This window comes from Cyprinus carpio, chromosome B1 (assembly GCF_018340385.1).
Source record: "Cyprinus carpio isolate SPL01 chromosome B1, ASM1834038v1, whole genome shotgun sequence".
Taxonomy (NCBI): Eukaryota; Metazoa; Chordata; class Actinopteri; order Cypriniformes; family Cyprinidae; genus Cyprinus; species Cyprinus carpio.
Genome location: NC_056597.1, coordinates 15,501,793 through 15,519,458, shown reverse-complemented (window position 1 = coordinate 15,519,458; position 17,666 = coordinate 15,501,793). Strand labels below are relative to the sequence as shown.

Here is a 17,666-nt window from a genome sequence, read left to right as displayed (position 1 = left end):
CTGAAATGTGATCAAGAGGAAGATGGATGGCCACAAGCCATCAAACAAATCTGGGCTGCTTTTATTTTTGCGCTAGGAGTGGCATATTGTCCCCAACAGCAGTGTGAAGGACTGGTGGAGAACATGCCAAGACGCATGAAAGCTGCGCATTTTCTGCAAATAAATGTTCTAAATAAGAATGTTTATTTGGAATTTTTGGAGAAATGTCAGTAGTTATAGAATAAATCAGAAATGTTAATTAACCTATACTTGGTAAAACCATTAATTCTTCTTCACAGACTCTGGCTTTAATACCAAAGGGCTATTTTCACTATATCAGTAGATCTCTTTTCGTAGTTGTGTGGCTTTCTTTTGTGATGACTGTGTCTGTTTTTAAAGTAATAACCATATTTCATTGTTGGCTCTGACCACCAGGAAATTGTAACGAGGCACCTGACAGAGAAGAGCGTGGCAGACGAGCAGGCATCTTCTTTGGGTCCGACTGCATGGGCCACAGGCTCCCAGTCAGAGCTCACACCTAGTGAGAGCTTGGCTACCAGCGACAATGTGAGACACATGCTCACTCATCTGTTTTTTTCTCTCTCTCTTTAATTATTACACAAGCTTATGTTGGCTAATGATTCCAGGATACATCTGAGAAGATTGTAACAGTTAAATCCAACTCTGTATTGAAGAGGGTAGCAGATAGAGACTCGATGGACAATGAGAGCCTGCTGTCCACCTCTTCCAACCTTGAACCCTTTGCTAGTGATGACCTGGGTAAGACGTCAGAGCTGTGTGCATCGTGCCAAAAACACATTAGATGGGTTGCTTACCACAATCATGCTTGCTTTGCTGGGCTGGGGCTGGTCTGAATCCTGTTGTACACCTCCTGAATACTTTTATGTTTCTCTGTCTCTCTCTCTATCCATTGATTTCCTTTCTGCTCCTCCAGGTAACACAGTAATTCATTTAGATAAGGCATTGGCCAGGATGAGGAAGTATGAGCGCATGAAGCTGAGGGCTGAGTGTAACACAGATAACCCTGAGCACAGCCCTGGTGCTGCTGCTCCTACTGCCACCTCAGCACTCACTAAAGGTACTGCTGTGAACACTCCCGCGCTGCAGATTAGACCCAACATTCTGTTGCAAGTGCTTCTAACTGTGTGTCCCTACCAGATACAATGCAACAAGTTTCCATACACAATCAATACACTGTGATTTTCGAGCATAGAAACCAAACAGCTGGCAAATGTCTGATCAGAAACGTATTGCGTTGCATGTGCTTATGATGGACTGTGACTTCTAATCATGGCCAGTGATTCTCTGTCTAGAAGGAATAATCCAGGCTTTTTACAATCTAGTGGCTGTGTATCACACTTGTGGCAGTCTCTTGATATTCAAACGCTGCAACTTTGACGTGTCCTTCAGTGTGGTTTAATACATTCTTCTACCTAGAAAACAAGTCCCACATGAGAAGGATAATTTGATAATAAATTTTCCCATTCATTAGGTTAAAAATAACCTGGAATATTTCTTTAGTCTGAGAGTTTGCTATTAATGATTATGGGGATTAAATGCTTGTAATTTGCACTGGCTAAAGCTCTGCTTGCTTTAAATGTACATATAATGAATGCTTGGGTTTTATACTCCTTTAAGTAGACCTAACTGTATTATAATGCATTTTCTGTGTATGTGTGTCAATGTCTGTCTGATTTTAGGTGCAGGACATTCATCTACAGATGCGCATTGTCCTCAGATTGACACACAACAGCTTGACAGACAGATCAAAGCTATCATGACAGAAGTTATTCCTTTCCTAAAGGTGAGCTTGCTCTACTTTTCTTTTAAAATTTACAGATAAATGAACCATCAAAGCTGCAGTTCATAGACCCGCTGATTTGCTTGATGTCTTTCTGTCAGGAGCATGTTGGGGAGGTGTGTTCACACCAGCTGCTCACATCTGTGCGACGCATGGTGCTCAAACTCACTCGGCAAAATGACGAAAGCAAAGAGTTTGTTCAGTTCTTCCACCGACAGCTGGGCGGCATCCTGCAGGTAAGCAGTAAAGTAAAGTTGTAAAGTTTTAATTTATTTGTCCTGGGTGTTAAAGTAAATTTTAAAGTTTTTATTTTTTTGAGCGTGTTTGAATATTTAAACGTGATGCCCTAAAATGTTGTCTATGTAGGTAGTCACTACTAGCTGGATCACAGCCTGCATTTCATTAGAAATGCTTGAAGTGTATAATGACCAAGATCTTGGTTTTGTGCACAGGACTCTTTGAGTAAGTTTGTTGGGCGGACGCTGCAAGACTGCGGTGAGGACCTGCTAGTAGAAATCTCTGAGATCCTCTTTAATGAGCTTGCCTTCTTCAGACTGATGCAGGATTTAGATCAGAACACCTCCAAAATCAAACACAAAACCAAGAGGTGCTCTGACCGCACATCTCCAAAACACTCACCTCACACCGAGGTAGGCTTGAGTGATTAATCATCATCACATGGCTGTAACAATGCTTCTGTGTTTGAGTAAGTAGAATGATGTGTGTGTGTTTTTTTTTTTTTTTTTTTTTTTTTAGGAGGTGAAAACTCTAGAGAGAGAAAAGACATTCTCCCCATCATATTTTGATGAAGACAGAGTAAGTTATAATTGTTGATACACTTACGACATTCATGTTAAAACACTAAGCATCTACACTCCTTCTTAATCTAAAGCCCCACAGCAGAACAGATTTAAATGTTAGCTTGCAGTATCAGTATGAAGTGACGAGAAAGATTGAGGAAAACACCTATTGGTTGTCCTTGCTGATTTCACACAACAACAAACAGCAGCTGTTGTTCAACTATTGTTGGTTATGAATTTTTTTTTTTTTTTTTTTTTTTGTATGTTATACGTTGACTTGTATACTTTTTTTTTTTTTATCCTTAGGATCAGGATGAGACTGAGCAGGGTGGGACACTTCATGAGAGGGAAGAGGACAAGGAGAAAGATGCACAGAGCAGTGAAGCATCTGAGGTGGAAGATGAGGAGGGAGAAGGGCTGCCTCTTTCTATAAGTAAGTTTATCTGAAACAGAAACAGCAAAAATTAGCTTGCCTTTGGAACAAAAAAAAATACAGTAACGTGAAAAACAAAAGTGGGTCACTTGTGCTCACCATGGCTGTTTATTTGATCAAAAATATACTAAAAAGAGCAATATTGTGAAATATAATTACAATTTAAAATACATTTCTAGTTTCCTATTTTAATACAATGTAAAATGGAATTTATTCATTTTGCGGCCAAGCTGAATTTTTCAGCAGCCATTTCTCGTTTTCAGTCACATAATCGTTTAGAAAATCGTATGACTTTTGATAAGTTTTGTTTCCTTGCCAAATTAATTTTTCCAGAAAAAAAAAAGCACAGACCCCTGAGTTTTGAACTGTAATGTAAAAATTTTATACTATACTATAATGTTAATATTTTAAGTGATTACATAATGTTCTTGCTTTAAATTGGCATCATGGAAATGCCATCTAGGGTACATTGTATGCTTACTTTTCTACAGTACCTAAAGTGTTTGCTGGTGGTTGTCCGTTTTATCGCCTACCGGTTGAGACTTTTCTGTAATATATTTGAATTTGATAAGAATCTGTTTGACTTGTGTGTTGTGTGTATAGGGTATATGTCGAACGTCACCTAACCAAACCCACAAAACAGGTCTCATTTGTCGGAAAACGTGCTAACAGCCGTAATAAATAATAGTGATATCTATGGACTTTGAAGATAATCATTTAAACTAGCTAGCTGTTTTTATTGTTGATGATTTATACAATTTTTTTTTACATAAATGTTAGCAAAAAGAATAAAAATAAAAAAACTTTTAGATATCATTCCACATGTGATGACATTGGTCAGGATAATCGTTGGTATCTACTTTAAAGGCATCTTGAGTAAAACTGCTTCATATTTAACGAAGCATATGCAGAACACTTGAACCAGAATCAGCGAGACCAGATAAACAGAATACGGAAGTCTGTTGCGCATAACCCCTATTGTCTTTTTTTCTTTAGGCCTGTCTAAAGCAGAGACACAGGCTCTATGCAACTACGGCAGTGGAGAAGATGAGAACGAAGTGGAGGAGATGGAGGAGTTTGAGGCTGGACCTGTTGAGGTGCAAACATCATTACAAGCCAGCATGGACAACACTAGTGAACACAGCCAGGTGTGTTGGCATTTACACGAGAGAGCCAATAATCTGATGCGGCTCAGACAAATGACAAACACACTGATAATGACCTGTTGTGTTGTTTCAGGGCTCTGCCTTACGAAACGAAGCCCCCCAGGAAACCAAATCAGACTTAGAAAACTCAGAAGGCGGCCAACGTATGCCTTTGTCTTTCTTCTTATACCAGTAACATTTATTGGGGTATTTACACTCCACTCACTGAATTTTGTCTACCTTTTTCAAACAGTGAATAACATTCAATCTGAGTCCAAAGACATGTTTCAGCCTCCAGAGGAGGGCAGAGAGGAGGCAAAGACTGGTTCGGGAGATGAAAGACGGGAGGAGGAAGAGGACTGCACTGTTTCTCCAGTCCAGGAAACTCCACAGAGCTCAGATACAGCCAGTCCTGACACAGAGTCTCCAGTCATGATCAACACTGATGTGTGTCCCATTCTTCTCAGCAAACATCTTTTATTTGTTCATTTAGATTGTTTTTAAAGCATATTTTTAAAACATGTATTATATTCCTTTTTTTTGTTTGACTTTTTATAACAAAGGAGGCTGGATCTGGAAATACCAGCCAGAGATCAGATGAGGAAGATTTTGTAAAGGTTGAGGATCTTCCTCTTCAAATGTCTCTTCTTTGTGAGGTAAGTGCTTGAGTGATCGCTCTCTAATAGGGATGGGGCACGATAGTCAAGTTGACAGTAAAAATTCATGAAACAGTTTACCTATTTTTTTGTTGAATATCAGTCACCTGCACTGTAATAGCCGTGTTTTACATGTCCGTATTTTCTAAAGTGTATAAGACATCTCCAAAGAGTGCTGTTTTTACCCATTTTCTTTACAGGAAGAGCTTTGTAAGAGGATCTCAGAAGAGCAGCAGAATAATAACTTAACAGCTGAAATCCTGAATGGAAATAAAGAAGAGATTACAGGATTGGTGGGAAATGCTCAAGCACTCAAAGAGCCTGGTAAATATTAAATGTCACTCAAGCTTTATGCATTGGATATTGATTACTATGAATTACTATGATTTGCTTATCAGCAGATATCCCTGTGATGGATGAAGAAATGTTTTATTCATAATGTAAAACTTTTTTTTCCCCCAGAAACCATTGGAGCTCAGAGTGCATGAGAATGGTATTTTGATCCGTCTTATCATTCATGCAACATTACTGTATAATAAGCTTAATACCTTAAGATTCCTTGGAAACAACAGCTAAGCTAAGTCTTGGTGAATTAGCCGGTTAGCATGTGTGATCTTACAGTTCAAGAGACGTTAAAGAAGTCTCTCTACACTTGTAATAGTTTTATTTGGATTGTTTTATGAAGAATGTAGGAGAGATGTTTTGAAGGGGCTCTGTCTTTAAGCCTTCAAGTACTTTTTCTGTGTTTCTTTGTTCAGCCAGAACTCTCAGTAAAAGCTCCTTCAAATGCTTCGGTTTAAGAGATGCAAATCATTTTTGTGTTCCTATGTTTGGCATGGTTTGGCTTTTGTTTTTTTGCATTTACATTTCTTTCTAGGATTCCTTCCCAGAACACTATGATTATTTGCCAATGCAATACATAAAGGACAATAGATGTTGTTTTTTTCTGATTCAGGACAAAACTTGAGCACGTTTGGAAAAAAACTAAATCCCTATTTAAATGTATTTCACTCGACCCAGAATACATAATGAAATGTGTAATGGATAGAGCAGAATCGCATTTTAGCACTGGTACACTGTCCTGTCCTGTCTTATTGCACTCTTTTAAATGTTTTCTCTTGCTTTTATTTTTACCTTTTTAAGGCATGTTGGCCAATGCTTGGGTTCTCACCCATTTCATCTTATGTAATTCCCCAATGTTTAGATTATTAAAATAAAACATTGATTTTTACCGCTTCCTGCAGTGATTGCTCTCTTTATCCCATTTGCACAAAATCTACTTTGGCAAGTGTTTTTGCAAAATGTTGACTGACTCAGTGCATTATTTCCACAAGTATCGTATCTCCATGATTTATTGATGTTATTTGTGCAAATTTGTTTATTGCTTTATGTACATTCATTTCTTTCAGTTGATAATTTTTCCCTCATGCATTTGTTAGTTAACAGCGCTGTTGAGGTTAAATAAAGTTATGAGGCACCAGTAGTGTTGATTATCAAGTTGTTCCACTGTGCATATTTCTGTACGTTAATATGTAGTTACAAAAATATATATATAAAAAAATGTCAATCACATTCACAAAAATTTGAAAGAAATTGTAAAATGTCAATACAACTCTGTGCAATTATTTTTTGTTTCCATAACATGCATCTTTAGACAAGTGTGAAGTAGGCTGCCCTTCTGTACCTGTTTGCAGGTTAAGCTTGATTAAACCCAATGATGCCCACAAAAGCAGACATAATATACCTTTTAGCTACTGATTTTTTAATTAAGCTAAAATATGAATTAGATTCGTCTTTGCCTAAATGCACAGAAGTCTGTCCCAGTAATGCAGCCTGTCCCTCACCACGGCATGCAGGGGTTAGGACAGTCACGGATGTAAGACTCCAGTGTTCCCTTAGACACCTCCATAAGAGTAGTGTATGTGGTCAACTGTACAGTACAATAAAAGGAAGTGTTAATAAACAAGCCATAAAATGAAATGTAAAACACTAACAGTAAAAGATGATGGTCCTACTTTATTTAACACTGGCTTGGTGGACAGGACATCATAGACTGTCTTTATGGAGATATCCTGAAAGGATTAAAAACATTTCTAGTTATTAAATTTTTAATAACAGTTTAGGTCTATGTTTGCAGTGTCAAAACTCACAGCCTGTGTGGTCTGATTCATGCATTTCATAGCAGGAGTTCTGCGGTCATCCAGAAACAGAGGCTCTTTCCAGTGGTCATAGTTAGTCTCCAACACATACCACCTACCATTCTTCACATCCAGCCTAAAATACATAGAACGTGTGAACTGTAATACTGACAATCTCAAACACGCACATTCTTTTAACCATCCGTGTAAAGAAAAGCTATGCTCACTCACTGCAGTGGATTGATGCTGTGTGTTCTGGATCTGGTGATAATGCAGGCTTGACCCGGCTGGTTTCCTCCGAGGATGAAGTACGCTGGAGCCAGCAGCTTAGTGTCAGACAACAGAGCCTTGGCACTTTCATAGCTAAAAGACGACGATATCCAAATAATCATCATCTTTATGAATCCAAGAAACATCCGATTCTTTTGTTTTATATTTCAATATTTAATGTTTAAAAAAAAAAATTGCTTAATATATACTGCCTGTCAAAATAAAGATTTTGACAACACTTTACTTTAAGGACCAATTTCCACTATCATCAAGCATGAATATTACTAGCAAACTGACTGTTTATTGGTACTTAAAAAGCACATATTCATTCCTTATTCTGCAGAGTTAAGATCCCTAAATCCTACCCTTACTATTAATATTTTTGTGGAACCTGTAATACAATATTTCACAATATTAGTGTTTTTCCTGTATTTTTTTAATCAAATAAACACAACCATGCTGAGCAGAAGTGATGTTTTTTTTTTAAATATTTTTTAAAAATCATAATTATTCCAAATGTTTGACTGGTAGTATATAGGTAACACTTTACCTGATGCTTATATTAAACTATAAAGTGACTGTAAATGCAGAGTAATGCCTTACACTCTTTACACTCAAAGTACAGTATTATAAGACATATATTTGATTAGAATTACTTATGAAAGCATAATGCATTAGATTGTGTATTATAATTCATTAAAATACATTTATAACGCACTATAATGCAAAAATATATATTAATATATTTATCTATAGCCAACCTTGTAGCATTCTCCAGCACAGAACGAGTCAGAAAACTCATCCACATGCCATCTCTCTTCCCCAAGATCCACTCCAGAATCCCTAGAATTCACAATAAAACATTCTAACAAAAAAGATCTAACCAAATGAAAGAAGTATTTGTATATAAAGAAAATAAAAACCTGCAAATCCTCAAGAAATAAAGCTTCAACATATTTTTGACAATTACTCATATGACTCAGCAAATATCAGGACAAGGCTTACCGATGTAGCCTCCATCCAGACTGAATCGTTCATTCATAGTGAGGGTGAAGGAGTGCTACAAAGAAAACAAAAGACAAAAACACAGTGACAAACAGAAGCAATGTGATTACTGACCAACAATCCATGCTTTCACAATTCTCTTTCCTGTTAAATTGCAGAAGTCAAACTAAAAACAATGTGAGAGACAAAAGGGCATTCTGAATCTTGTCACCATGTTTTATAATTCATTCTGCATTCAAATCTAATAAACTCAGGTCGCTCATACTGATGTGAGCTCTCTTCTTACCGGATGAATACCGGTCAGCATGCCCACGTATCCTGCAAAATTAGTGGATTTAAAGACGGTCTGGTTGTTACGTCTGAAGTCAATGTTGACAACCAGTGGCTTCAGCTTCTCTGTGATGATCCATGATCTGTTCTTTAAATCCCAGCTGTAAGCAGAAGAGACCACAGAACAATATGACATCTTCATGTTTCATTCAAAACATTCTTAATAACTGAGGAAGTAGGTTAACAACAATGCACTAAACTCACCCCATGAAAAGTCCAAAGTCCAGGTTCCTTGCATGGATGAGATTGCCTATAATAAAAACAACCCTTTTTTTTTTAACTACCATTCAAAAGCTTAGAGTTGGTAAGAATTTTAAAGACTCTTGTGCTCAGTTTTCTCTTTCAATATATTATAATTATTATTACAGTTCAAAACAACTGTTTTCAGTTTCAATATATTTTCAAATATAATTTATGTTATGTTCCTGTGATGGCGAAGCTGAATTTTCAGCAGTCGTTACTCCAATCTTCAGTGTCACATGATCCTTTAGAAAGAATTCGAATATGCTGATTTGGTGTTCAAGCAGCATTTCTTCTTCTTCTTTTTTTTTTCAAAACAGTGATTCATTTTTTTTAAATATTCTTTAATTAATAGAAAGTTCAAAAGAACAGCTTATATATATATTTGCATTATAAAAGTTTTTACTGTCACTATTGATCAATTTAATGCATCCTTACTAAATAAAAGTACTAATTTCTATAAAAAAATAAATAAATAAAAAATCTTACTGACTCCAAACTTTTGACTGGTACTGTATGTCATATAACGTGTATTTAATATTTTATAACACAGATTCAAATTATTAAATATTATTTAAAAAAAGAAGAAAATAATGTTATCTATAGATGATATACTCACCATTGACATCCTCTGCAACCAGAGAAGTGCATACCGTGAACACCTCATAAAATATGTTGAAGAGCACCACCTCACCTGAGAACAAGTAATTGTTTGATTTAATTATAGATTTTATTTAACAGTGTTAGGCACAATAGTATGGTTTTGATGCCTTTCATACCCAAAGGAACACCAGACACTGATGCTATTCCTCTGATCTCCTCATTGAACGGGTAAGGCAGGGTATCCACCATCAAGGACTGGGGACAAACACATTATAGCAAACACTGTTATTACATCTCAAATTATTCTTGTAGTCGATGATCTGTGACAGCTACTGTATACGTCTGATTGTATGAGGTTTAAGATTATTGTTTACTTAAGTCAATCATGATTAAACATCATACAACGTGATAGGTTAGACAGACGAGATTCCTTAATAACTCACCAAGTCCTTGTCTACTAGATCAATAAGCTTTCCACTGGGAACAAATGCATCTGCCAGATCTCTGATAGCCTGAATCATGCTCACCATCTAAAGGCAAAGCACATGAGCTCTTGAGCAATGGGAACACATCAGCCCTTCTCAAATCATCTGGTTTTAGGTTTGTAGACTTGAAGGTTTTCAGTTCAATTATGGTTCACCACAAAGTTCAAAACACATCAATTAAAAGAGATAAGATCTAAAATCTAACAAGGCAACTAATAATCATGTTTTGATGACAAAAACTGTACGTTTTGCTGTCATAGATAGAGCACTGAAACAGTGACGTAGGAACTCACTTCATTCTTTTTGTCTGTAATGATATCTGTCCATCTTTTGCTTGGTGGTAAATCCAGATTAACAGTATACCAGGACACATCGCCTTTAAATCTAAAAGATACAGAGATTATACTGATTTTCTTATTCTCTCTCTTCAATTTGAATTACAAACTCGTAATTACATTTTAAATCGTTCATATTAAGAGAAAATCAGCATTTAAGTAGTAATATAAATGTTGATAAATATTGATGTTTCATATTTTGTGTTTGCATAACAAGGATACATATCAACCCCGTTGTTACAAAACACGTGACTCTGTTTCACTTCTTTAAAACTAAAGTATACATTTTTGTTCTTATTAACATCAAAGACAATAGCTCTCAAATTAAAAACTTTTGGAAATGTTTAAAATGAATTGTATATATCTGTGTTACCGTTGGATTTCCATATACACCTGTTGTATATAACACTGATTTCAATATCGGTCTCTGACAGCAGTTTTTACAGGTTGTATAATTAATTATTTCAGTTGTCATACTCACGTTGGGCCGTTTGGAGGATACATGCCACTTCTGCACTCTTCTGTGTACTGAAATATGAGTCATTTATCACATATTTACAGTAAACTGGAGCTGTGGTGTTTACTTCGCAAATTTTCTCTGTGCTAACAGCACTGCTAATTAAGGTAACAAAACACAGTAATAGCGTATAAACAAAATATTGCAGCCCTGCTATTATTCTAAGTTATATAACGTTATACGATATGAGTCGATATGAGGATTGCCGGAATCAAACATTTGTTTTCATAAATATCAATGACAACTTTAGTTTGTCTTCACTTACCGGTGGTACATATTGCGAAGACGAACACATAAACATAAAAGAGAGAATAAAACAGCAGAAGTATAATTTGGTGATCATGATGAGACGAGTGCGGTGCTCCTCAGTAGAGTGTACAGTCTATGGTGTGGACGCGGAAGTGCCGATGATCCTCGTGACGGTTCGAGACACTGGGGGAGTCACCTAAACAATGAGTTACAAAATAAAAGATGACTTCACACGCTCTTTGGGTTTGTCCCTGTTTTATTTGAATAACTGCTGTAGCATAAATCGGTCCTACATCATCTATTTAAAAAATAAAGCCTTTTAAGGAGAAATAATAATCGCAGAATAACAACGCCGTTTTATCTCTATCGATACCAACAGGATCGGTAAAATCCACTGTTAAAACAAATAGGCGAATGTATTGCGCCATCTTTCGGCTGTAGAGGGAAGTGCAACAACAAGCATATACGTAGTTTAGTAGAGCTGAGATGAGGGTTAAAGAGCTCTCCAATGACTGAGCAGTTTTAATACTGTCAATATTCAAAAGCTATTAAGTAAAATATGCAAACTTGTTTAAATGTAATCTTGGAGCGCTCATACATTTTTTAAAATTAGTTAAAAACATGCCTGTGTAACTACGACGTTATATTTAACTATCTTAAGACTACAATAATCATTTCAAAATCAATATTCAGCTAACAAACAGCAGAGTTATTAACTGCAATGATGAAAGTCCATTATTAAATATCCATTATGTCTTCAAATGTGGCTTAACATTAACAGTGTTTTTAAATATCAAATCATTTATCAAACCATATCAACACCAAATGATTTCAGTCAGAAACATTATGGATAACCAAATGTTTCCACAAGTTATTCATTCTTTTTTTTTTTTTTTTTTTTTTTTTTTTATGTACCACGTAAACTGGCTTACAATAATGACATTCATTATACAATTGAGATATGTGTTTACAATCCATTTAATATGGGGAATTAATCAAATTAACAATCCAATATTAAAGAAATGACTGTCATTTAACAAATTACTTAACTAATAACAATATAACTTATAGGCTATCTAAAAACAACAACAAAACTTTTTCTCATGAAAAGTGACTAGGTTTATATATATATAAAATGGCAGTGATTCCATGCCAATGTAAAATTTAATCAATGACAAAGAAAAAAAAAACACTTCTGGATTCACTTCATCAGCCTTCATTTTGGCTCTCCTAAAAAAGAAAAAAATAATGATTTCTTATAAACATGATAATTAAATTTGATTAAATTCATGTTTATTTGTATGGCGCTTTTCATGATACACATCGTTACAAAGCAGCTTCACAGAAACTTTGGTAAATTTGGTCTCACTTACACTGTAAATGTAGAAATATTTGCATAATCACTATGTTTCAAACACCATCCAATAGAGCATATCTACATTATCTAACACCTTTTCATCCATCTAAGGGTGATTAGTTAAATAAGCAGGCTACAGTCATTTATTATTCAGTATGAGCACAGTTTGAGGTCATACCTGTCTAGCAGTGCCTCATGGAATTTTCCATCTGTTCTGGCTTTTTTCAGCAAACTGCTGCCTTCCTCATTCACTCTCAGCTTCCGATCCTGGAAACTCTGGAACTTCTTCCTGCATGTAAATTGCAAACATTCACATAAACATTTACTTCGCTGAATGCTAAATAAACGGCACAGCTTCATTATCTTACTGAAGGTAATAAATGCAAGCACTCACACATAGCTGACCTCAGCTCTTGACATCACCCATCTTCATCTGCTATATCGTCTTTTCTCTTCACCTCTCTTTCTGTGCATGAACGGATCTGTGTAGGACAGATAAGCATGAAAAATAATGTTTATAGTCTTCATTCCAGAAAATAGTTGTAATTTGTAATTGTAATTTGACAGCAAGTCTTTATTTCTCAAAATGTTGGTGAGCTTTAGGATTACATATTATGATGTCTAAAATAGCTGTGAATCATTCTGCCCTTCAGATGATTTGTTTTACATAGAAATGAAGTAAATGATGAACAATGATTTTCAAGTTTAAGCGATTCATCTTGGTGTGGACTGCGAGTTTAGAAAGGTTCACCTTGATCATCTCCTCCTCTCCAGCTGTCTTGTTTTTGGCCACTATGTCTCCACTCTCACTGTACAAGATGAAACAACTGTTTGCAGGAAGCAAGGCCTTGCAAAAAGTAACAACAAAAGTAGAAGAAATGTTAGAAACTGAATTCAAAACGTACCAGTGTACCAGAGTTATTCAAATTTCCTATACAAAATGAAGTATTTTCATTGTGACTGGTGAATTGATCTGACTGACAGATTCACTCACTTTCTGAAACACTGGTTCCCACTGTTCTCTGGAGCCGATGGCATCTGATCGCCCAACCACAACACTGTCTGAGTTTACACCTAAATACTTCCCATAGTCTGACTTTAGTGCTATCGTACACACAAACAAAAAGGATGAGATAAGAAAAATTTGTCACATGATCAAATTAACTTAATTAGCTATAAAATATTGCAATTCAATTGCAACTTTCAATTACAGACATTTAACTACATTTTCCTAGACTTTGCAACTGATCAGTGGGGAAGTTGTGGCCTAGTGGTTAGAGAGTTTGACTCCTAACCCTAAGGTTGTGGGTTTGAGTCTCGGGCTGGCAGTACCACGACTGAGGTGCCTTGAGCAAGGCCCCGAACCCCCAACTGCTCCCCGGGCGCCGCAGCATAAATGGCTGCCCACTATGGAAGCAGATTAGTCTCAAATATAATTCACGCAAAAAACACGATTCACACATGCGTAGACAATTTCACATGCATGAAACCTAATTCACGTACACACAAAAAAAATTAAAGTGCGTGAAAAAAAAATATATATTCACAAAAAGCAATTCACATGCGCAAAATAAAATTATATATTCATAAAATACATTTCACAAATGCAAAACACAATTCGTAGATATACAGCTGTGCACAAAAACCTTTGAATGTTTAAAATGTACGAGTGTCTGAATGTACAAATCGTCATTTACTACGAATCCACTCGGATTTGTGTGTGTGTGTTTTTGAGACTTTCCTGGCAGAGCTCTCTTCCCACGTGGGTCTGTCGTACTCCTTAGCCAATCAGATGCGAGCTTACCCATTCAACCAATCATATAATAAGCCACTGAGAGTGCATTCAAGGAGAGTAGTTTTGCACGTTCAGATGAAGTCACAATAATGGCAGAAGCTTCCTTTGTTTGAGTCTGCGTGTCAGAAACGGAAGTGCTACAAATCGCTAAAAATGGGCTTCACTTGTCTCAATTGAGTTCCAATTGGGTCGCTGTGTCCATTTCTTTTACTGTATATGGGATTACTGATGTAAAGGCTTAATTTCCGTTCTAATTAATCCATATTGCGCAAAAGGTGCACAGAATCGTGCTCCTTGAATGCACTCTCAGTGGCTTATGATATGATTGGTTGAATGGTAAGCCTGCATCTGATTGGCTAAAGAGTACGACAGACCCACGTGGGAAGAGAGCTCTGCCAGGAAAGTCTCAAAAACACACACACACAAATCCGAGTGGATTCGTAGTAAATGACGATTTGTACATTCAGACACTCGTACATTTTGAACATTCAAAGGTTTTTGTGCACAGTTGTATATCTACGAATTGTGTTTTGCATTTGTGAAATGTATTTTATGAATATATAATTTTATTTTGCGCATGTGAATTGCTTTTTGTGAATATATATTTTTTTTCACGCACGTGAATTTTTTTTGTGTGTACGTGAATTAGGTTTCATGCATGTGAAATTGTCTACGCATGTGTGAATCGTGTTTTTTGCGTGAATTATATTTGAGACTAATCTGCTTCCATAGTCCACTGCTCCAAGTGTGTGTTCAACGGTGTGTGTTTGTTCACTGCTGTGTGCACTTTGGATGGGTTAAATGCAGAGCATGAATTCTGAGTATGGGTCACCATTCTTGGCTGTATGTCACGTCACTTTTTTCTGTTTTCACTTTTTTTTTTTTTTTTTTTTGAACACTGATGAGCCCCATCACTGCTCAGAAACCAAGTTATGGATATGGATATGGTTATGATCTTTACCTGGAGTCTGAGAGTCTGATGGCAGTAAACTGTTCTGGAGGATCTGGGCCTTCATCCTCTGAAAACATAAAACATATGTATTTTCACACTCCTATACACTACCATAAAGAAACTCAGTAAGTTTTTTTTTTTAAAGTCATCTCCTATGCTTAACAAGGCTATAGTTAGTAGATAATTTCAATTAAAAGAGTAACTGAAGCTGAATTAAACTTTTATTAAATTCATTATAATTATTCAATTAAAATCTACTGCATTTATTTAAAATAGAAATCTTCTGTACCATTACAAATGTCTTTTCTGTTAATGTCTTTAAATGTTTTTTTTTTTGATTAACCTTAATGCATCCTTGCTGAATAAGAGTATTAATTTATTAGAGTATGTAATTCTTAGAATAAATAAATATTACCTGACCCCAAATGTTTCACGGTAGTTTATATTTACTGCATATAACTGCATTATTACAGTAGACGAATCTGTGACTGCTATTTCTAATCTAATCCACAAAAGAAGTCAAGAGCTGCCACACATTTATACCTGAATGATTTCCATGTCATCCAAAACATTTATAAGAACATGGAAAACTGATGGAAAATTCTGCTGTAATAATATCAAATACAGAGAACAAAAAAAAAGTCTTGTAACTAAACTACTTGGCAATAACTCATTATACTGCTGAGTCTTGAAGTATTTTAAACAGTAGTTTGTTCTTCAACCATGAATGACTGAACAAAAGGCAGAGTAAACCTGAACGCTGATATTCTATTCTATCTGCTGTAGACATGATGAACTTGTGAATATTTTAAGATACTGAATTCTGCAAAAGAATTCAAGTGATATGCTCAAAAAGATACAGAGCGGTGTGTGTGTGCATGGTTTTTTCTCTGGAGAGGCATGGTAATCATACAGATGCATTGGTCATGAAGTAGGTGTCAACAGCAGTTTCAGTCATTCATTTAGTAATTTCAGGTCTCAACTGCTAAATGAAATTGATTTTAGAGAGCGTGCACAAATTTCATGGTGCTTCCAGAGTGATGCAGAGGCCGAGCCTCACAACCAGCGGTCAGTGAAAAGCAGAAAACAAGGCTGGAAAGGAAAACTATTGTAAACAACACCCTTCTGGTGACTGGACTATGAAATTGCTCTGTGCTCTGCATGAACGGCTGCGGTAATAGTGACTGACGATCCATAACATTATTCCGGTTTTTAAATCCCACACTGAGAGCAAAAGAAAAACACCAGCACCTAGCCATCTCTACTTTTGAGACTTATTTGTTCTGCACTATTAGAGGGACCTTTTCAATTTAAACGGCAATATAAAAGCTGCATGGCACGGCTGAAAAAAATACAATGCAGTATAATTGCAGAGAAAGATTTGCCTGTTGCCTGAAAATACTGCAAAGGGAGCTTGTAAAATGCATTTTAAGACATGGACATTTAAAATAAAACATTATATTTCCAATAAAGATTCTAGTTCAACATTTTCAAATCATTTTAAATCTCACCACTATATAAATGCACTTGATTATGGGCCACCATGCTCCTGATGAGACACATTCAGAAATACACACACTTCATGTCGGGAATAACAGGCTGTACAGACAACAATATAGTTATTACGCAGATCATACATCATTTACAAAAACAAATATTGCGCTAGTCAATAAATCTATTTATCTATGAATTATACCTTTTATAACTCCTTGGGCAAAGTGGCAATATATACCAACGATATCCATCCTGTCTTCATCATCATCTCGTTTTCTCTTCTTGTCTTTGTTATTTTTCTTCTTTCAGCACATTATGGAAGGTGGAGGCAATTTAATATTACCGTTAGCGTCAAAAAACGTGATATTGACATAACTCTTGGCACAACATTACGCAGCTGCTCACATCAATTAGAACAGTAACTTACGTTAATTAACTGTAAACATTAATTAGAAATGATAAAACTTTGGTGGAACGCAATACAAAAAAGAAAGCCTTTTTATCGTTTAATCCTTTTAGGACGAGTTTGGTGGACTTTACGTGTGAGTACTCTGTCATGATCAAACAGGGTTAAAGCAGCTGATTTATTTATTTATTTATTTTCAGGGATACATGCTCTTCTCATTCGCAACTGCGGAGCGTTTTCCTGCAACAGTGTGTATGTGTACGGTGGCTCAGAGGATCCCGCTGAAGACGTGCGGCTGGAGAGAAGTGCGACACCCATCAGCTGCAAATCGCACTGCTTACTATGTGCTTATAATGGAAAAAAATTAAAAAAACTCCATAGCAAGCTAGGAGAAATCTAAAAGTTAACCAGAGTAAAGACTTAGAGAGAAATGTGTGGTGGTAGCTTGAAAAGAGACATTATTTTATTATTGTTAGTTGTGATTAGCTTATTGTGGCTGTGTCTGAAATCGCATAGGCCTACTTTTAAAAAAAAACAATTACTTGGCAATCACAACCATTAAAATTGTGTATAACATTATATATTTGCTAAATATTATATATTTTCATACTATATGCTATGTAGTATGAATGTGTGTGGTATGAATGTAATCTGG

At 36.0% G+C, this 17,666-nt stretch overlaps 2 protein-coding genes and 1 pseudogene across 7 annotated transcripts in view; 1 reads left to right on the top strand and 2 right to left on the bottom strand.

The window, feature by feature from the left end:
- LOC109070841 (pericentriolar material 1 protein-like) overlaps positions 1-6,071 on the top strand; it is a 37,952-nt gene extending 31,881 nt beyond the window's left edge. For 5 of the 6 annotated variants that reach the window (XM_042716705.1, XM_042716703.1, XM_042716704.1 and 2 more), the window contains 14 exons: positions 415-546; positions 627-759; positions 935-1,078; positions 1,701-1,804; positions 1,903-2,037; positions 2,254-2,451; positions 2,558-2,617; positions 2,908-3,034; positions 4,031-4,182; positions 4,274-4,343; positions 4,433-4,626; positions 4,743-4,835; positions 5,036-5,159; positions 5,298-6,071. In XM_042716705.1, coding sequence (XP_042572639.1) covers positions 415-546; positions 627-759; positions 935-1,078; positions 1,701-1,804; positions 1,903-2,037; positions 2,254-2,451; positions 2,558-2,617; positions 2,908-3,034; positions 4,031-4,182; positions 4,274-4,343; positions 4,433-4,626; positions 4,743-4,835; positions 5,036-5,159; positions 5,298-5,323 — 1,692 coding nt within the window. In that variant the 3' untranslated portion in view covers positions 5,324-6,071. The remainder of the gene's footprint in view (positions 1-414; positions 547-626; positions 760-934; positions 1,079-1,700; positions 1,805-1,902; positions 2,038-2,253; positions 2,452-2,557; positions 2,618-2,907; positions 3,035-4,030; positions 4,183-4,273; positions 4,344-4,432; positions 4,627-4,742; positions 4,836-5,035; positions 5,160-5,297) is intronic. The other variant, XM_042716706.1, reaches the window with a different exon arrangement.
- A 98-nt stretch (positions 6,072-6,169) lies between these two features.
- Positions 6,170-11,243, bottom strand: LOC109070842 (acid ceramidase-like). The gene is made up of 14 exons (XM_019087348.2): positions 11,024-11,243; positions 10,723-10,769; positions 10,200-10,290; positions 9,865-9,951; positions 9,598-9,676; positions 9,438-9,512; positions 8,783-8,828; positions 8,535-8,679; positions 8,249-8,303; positions 8,005-8,086; positions 7,205-7,336; positions 6,986-7,109; positions 6,851-6,907; positions 6,170-6,765 (listed from the first exon to the last, which is right to left on the bottom strand). The coding sequence occupies exons 1-14, from the start codon at positions 11,099-11,101 to the stop codon at positions 6,676-6,678; spliced, it is 1,188 nt and encodes a 395-aa protein (XP_018942893.1). The 5' UTR covers positions 11,102-11,243; the 3' UTR covers positions 6,170-6,675.
- On the bottom strand, positions 11,069-17,451 carry LOC109070840 (annotated as a pseudogene).
- Positions 17,452-17,666: the final 215 nt, after the last annotated feature.

Bases quoted from the DNA above. Each gene is read 5' to 3' on its own strand.
- LOC109070842 (XM_019087348.2), bottom strand. From the start codon at position 11,101: ATGATCACCAAATTATACTTCTGCTGTTTTATTCTCTCTTTTATGTTT. The intron at 8,829-9,437 runs GTGAGTATATCA...TTTTTATTATAG, and splicing joins GGTTGCAGAGGATGTCAATG to GCAATCTCATCCATGCAAGG. The intron at 7,337-8,004 runs GTTGGCTATAGA...GTCGTCTTTTAG, and splicing joins GTGCTGGAGAATGCTACAAG to CTATGAAAGTGCCAAGGCTC.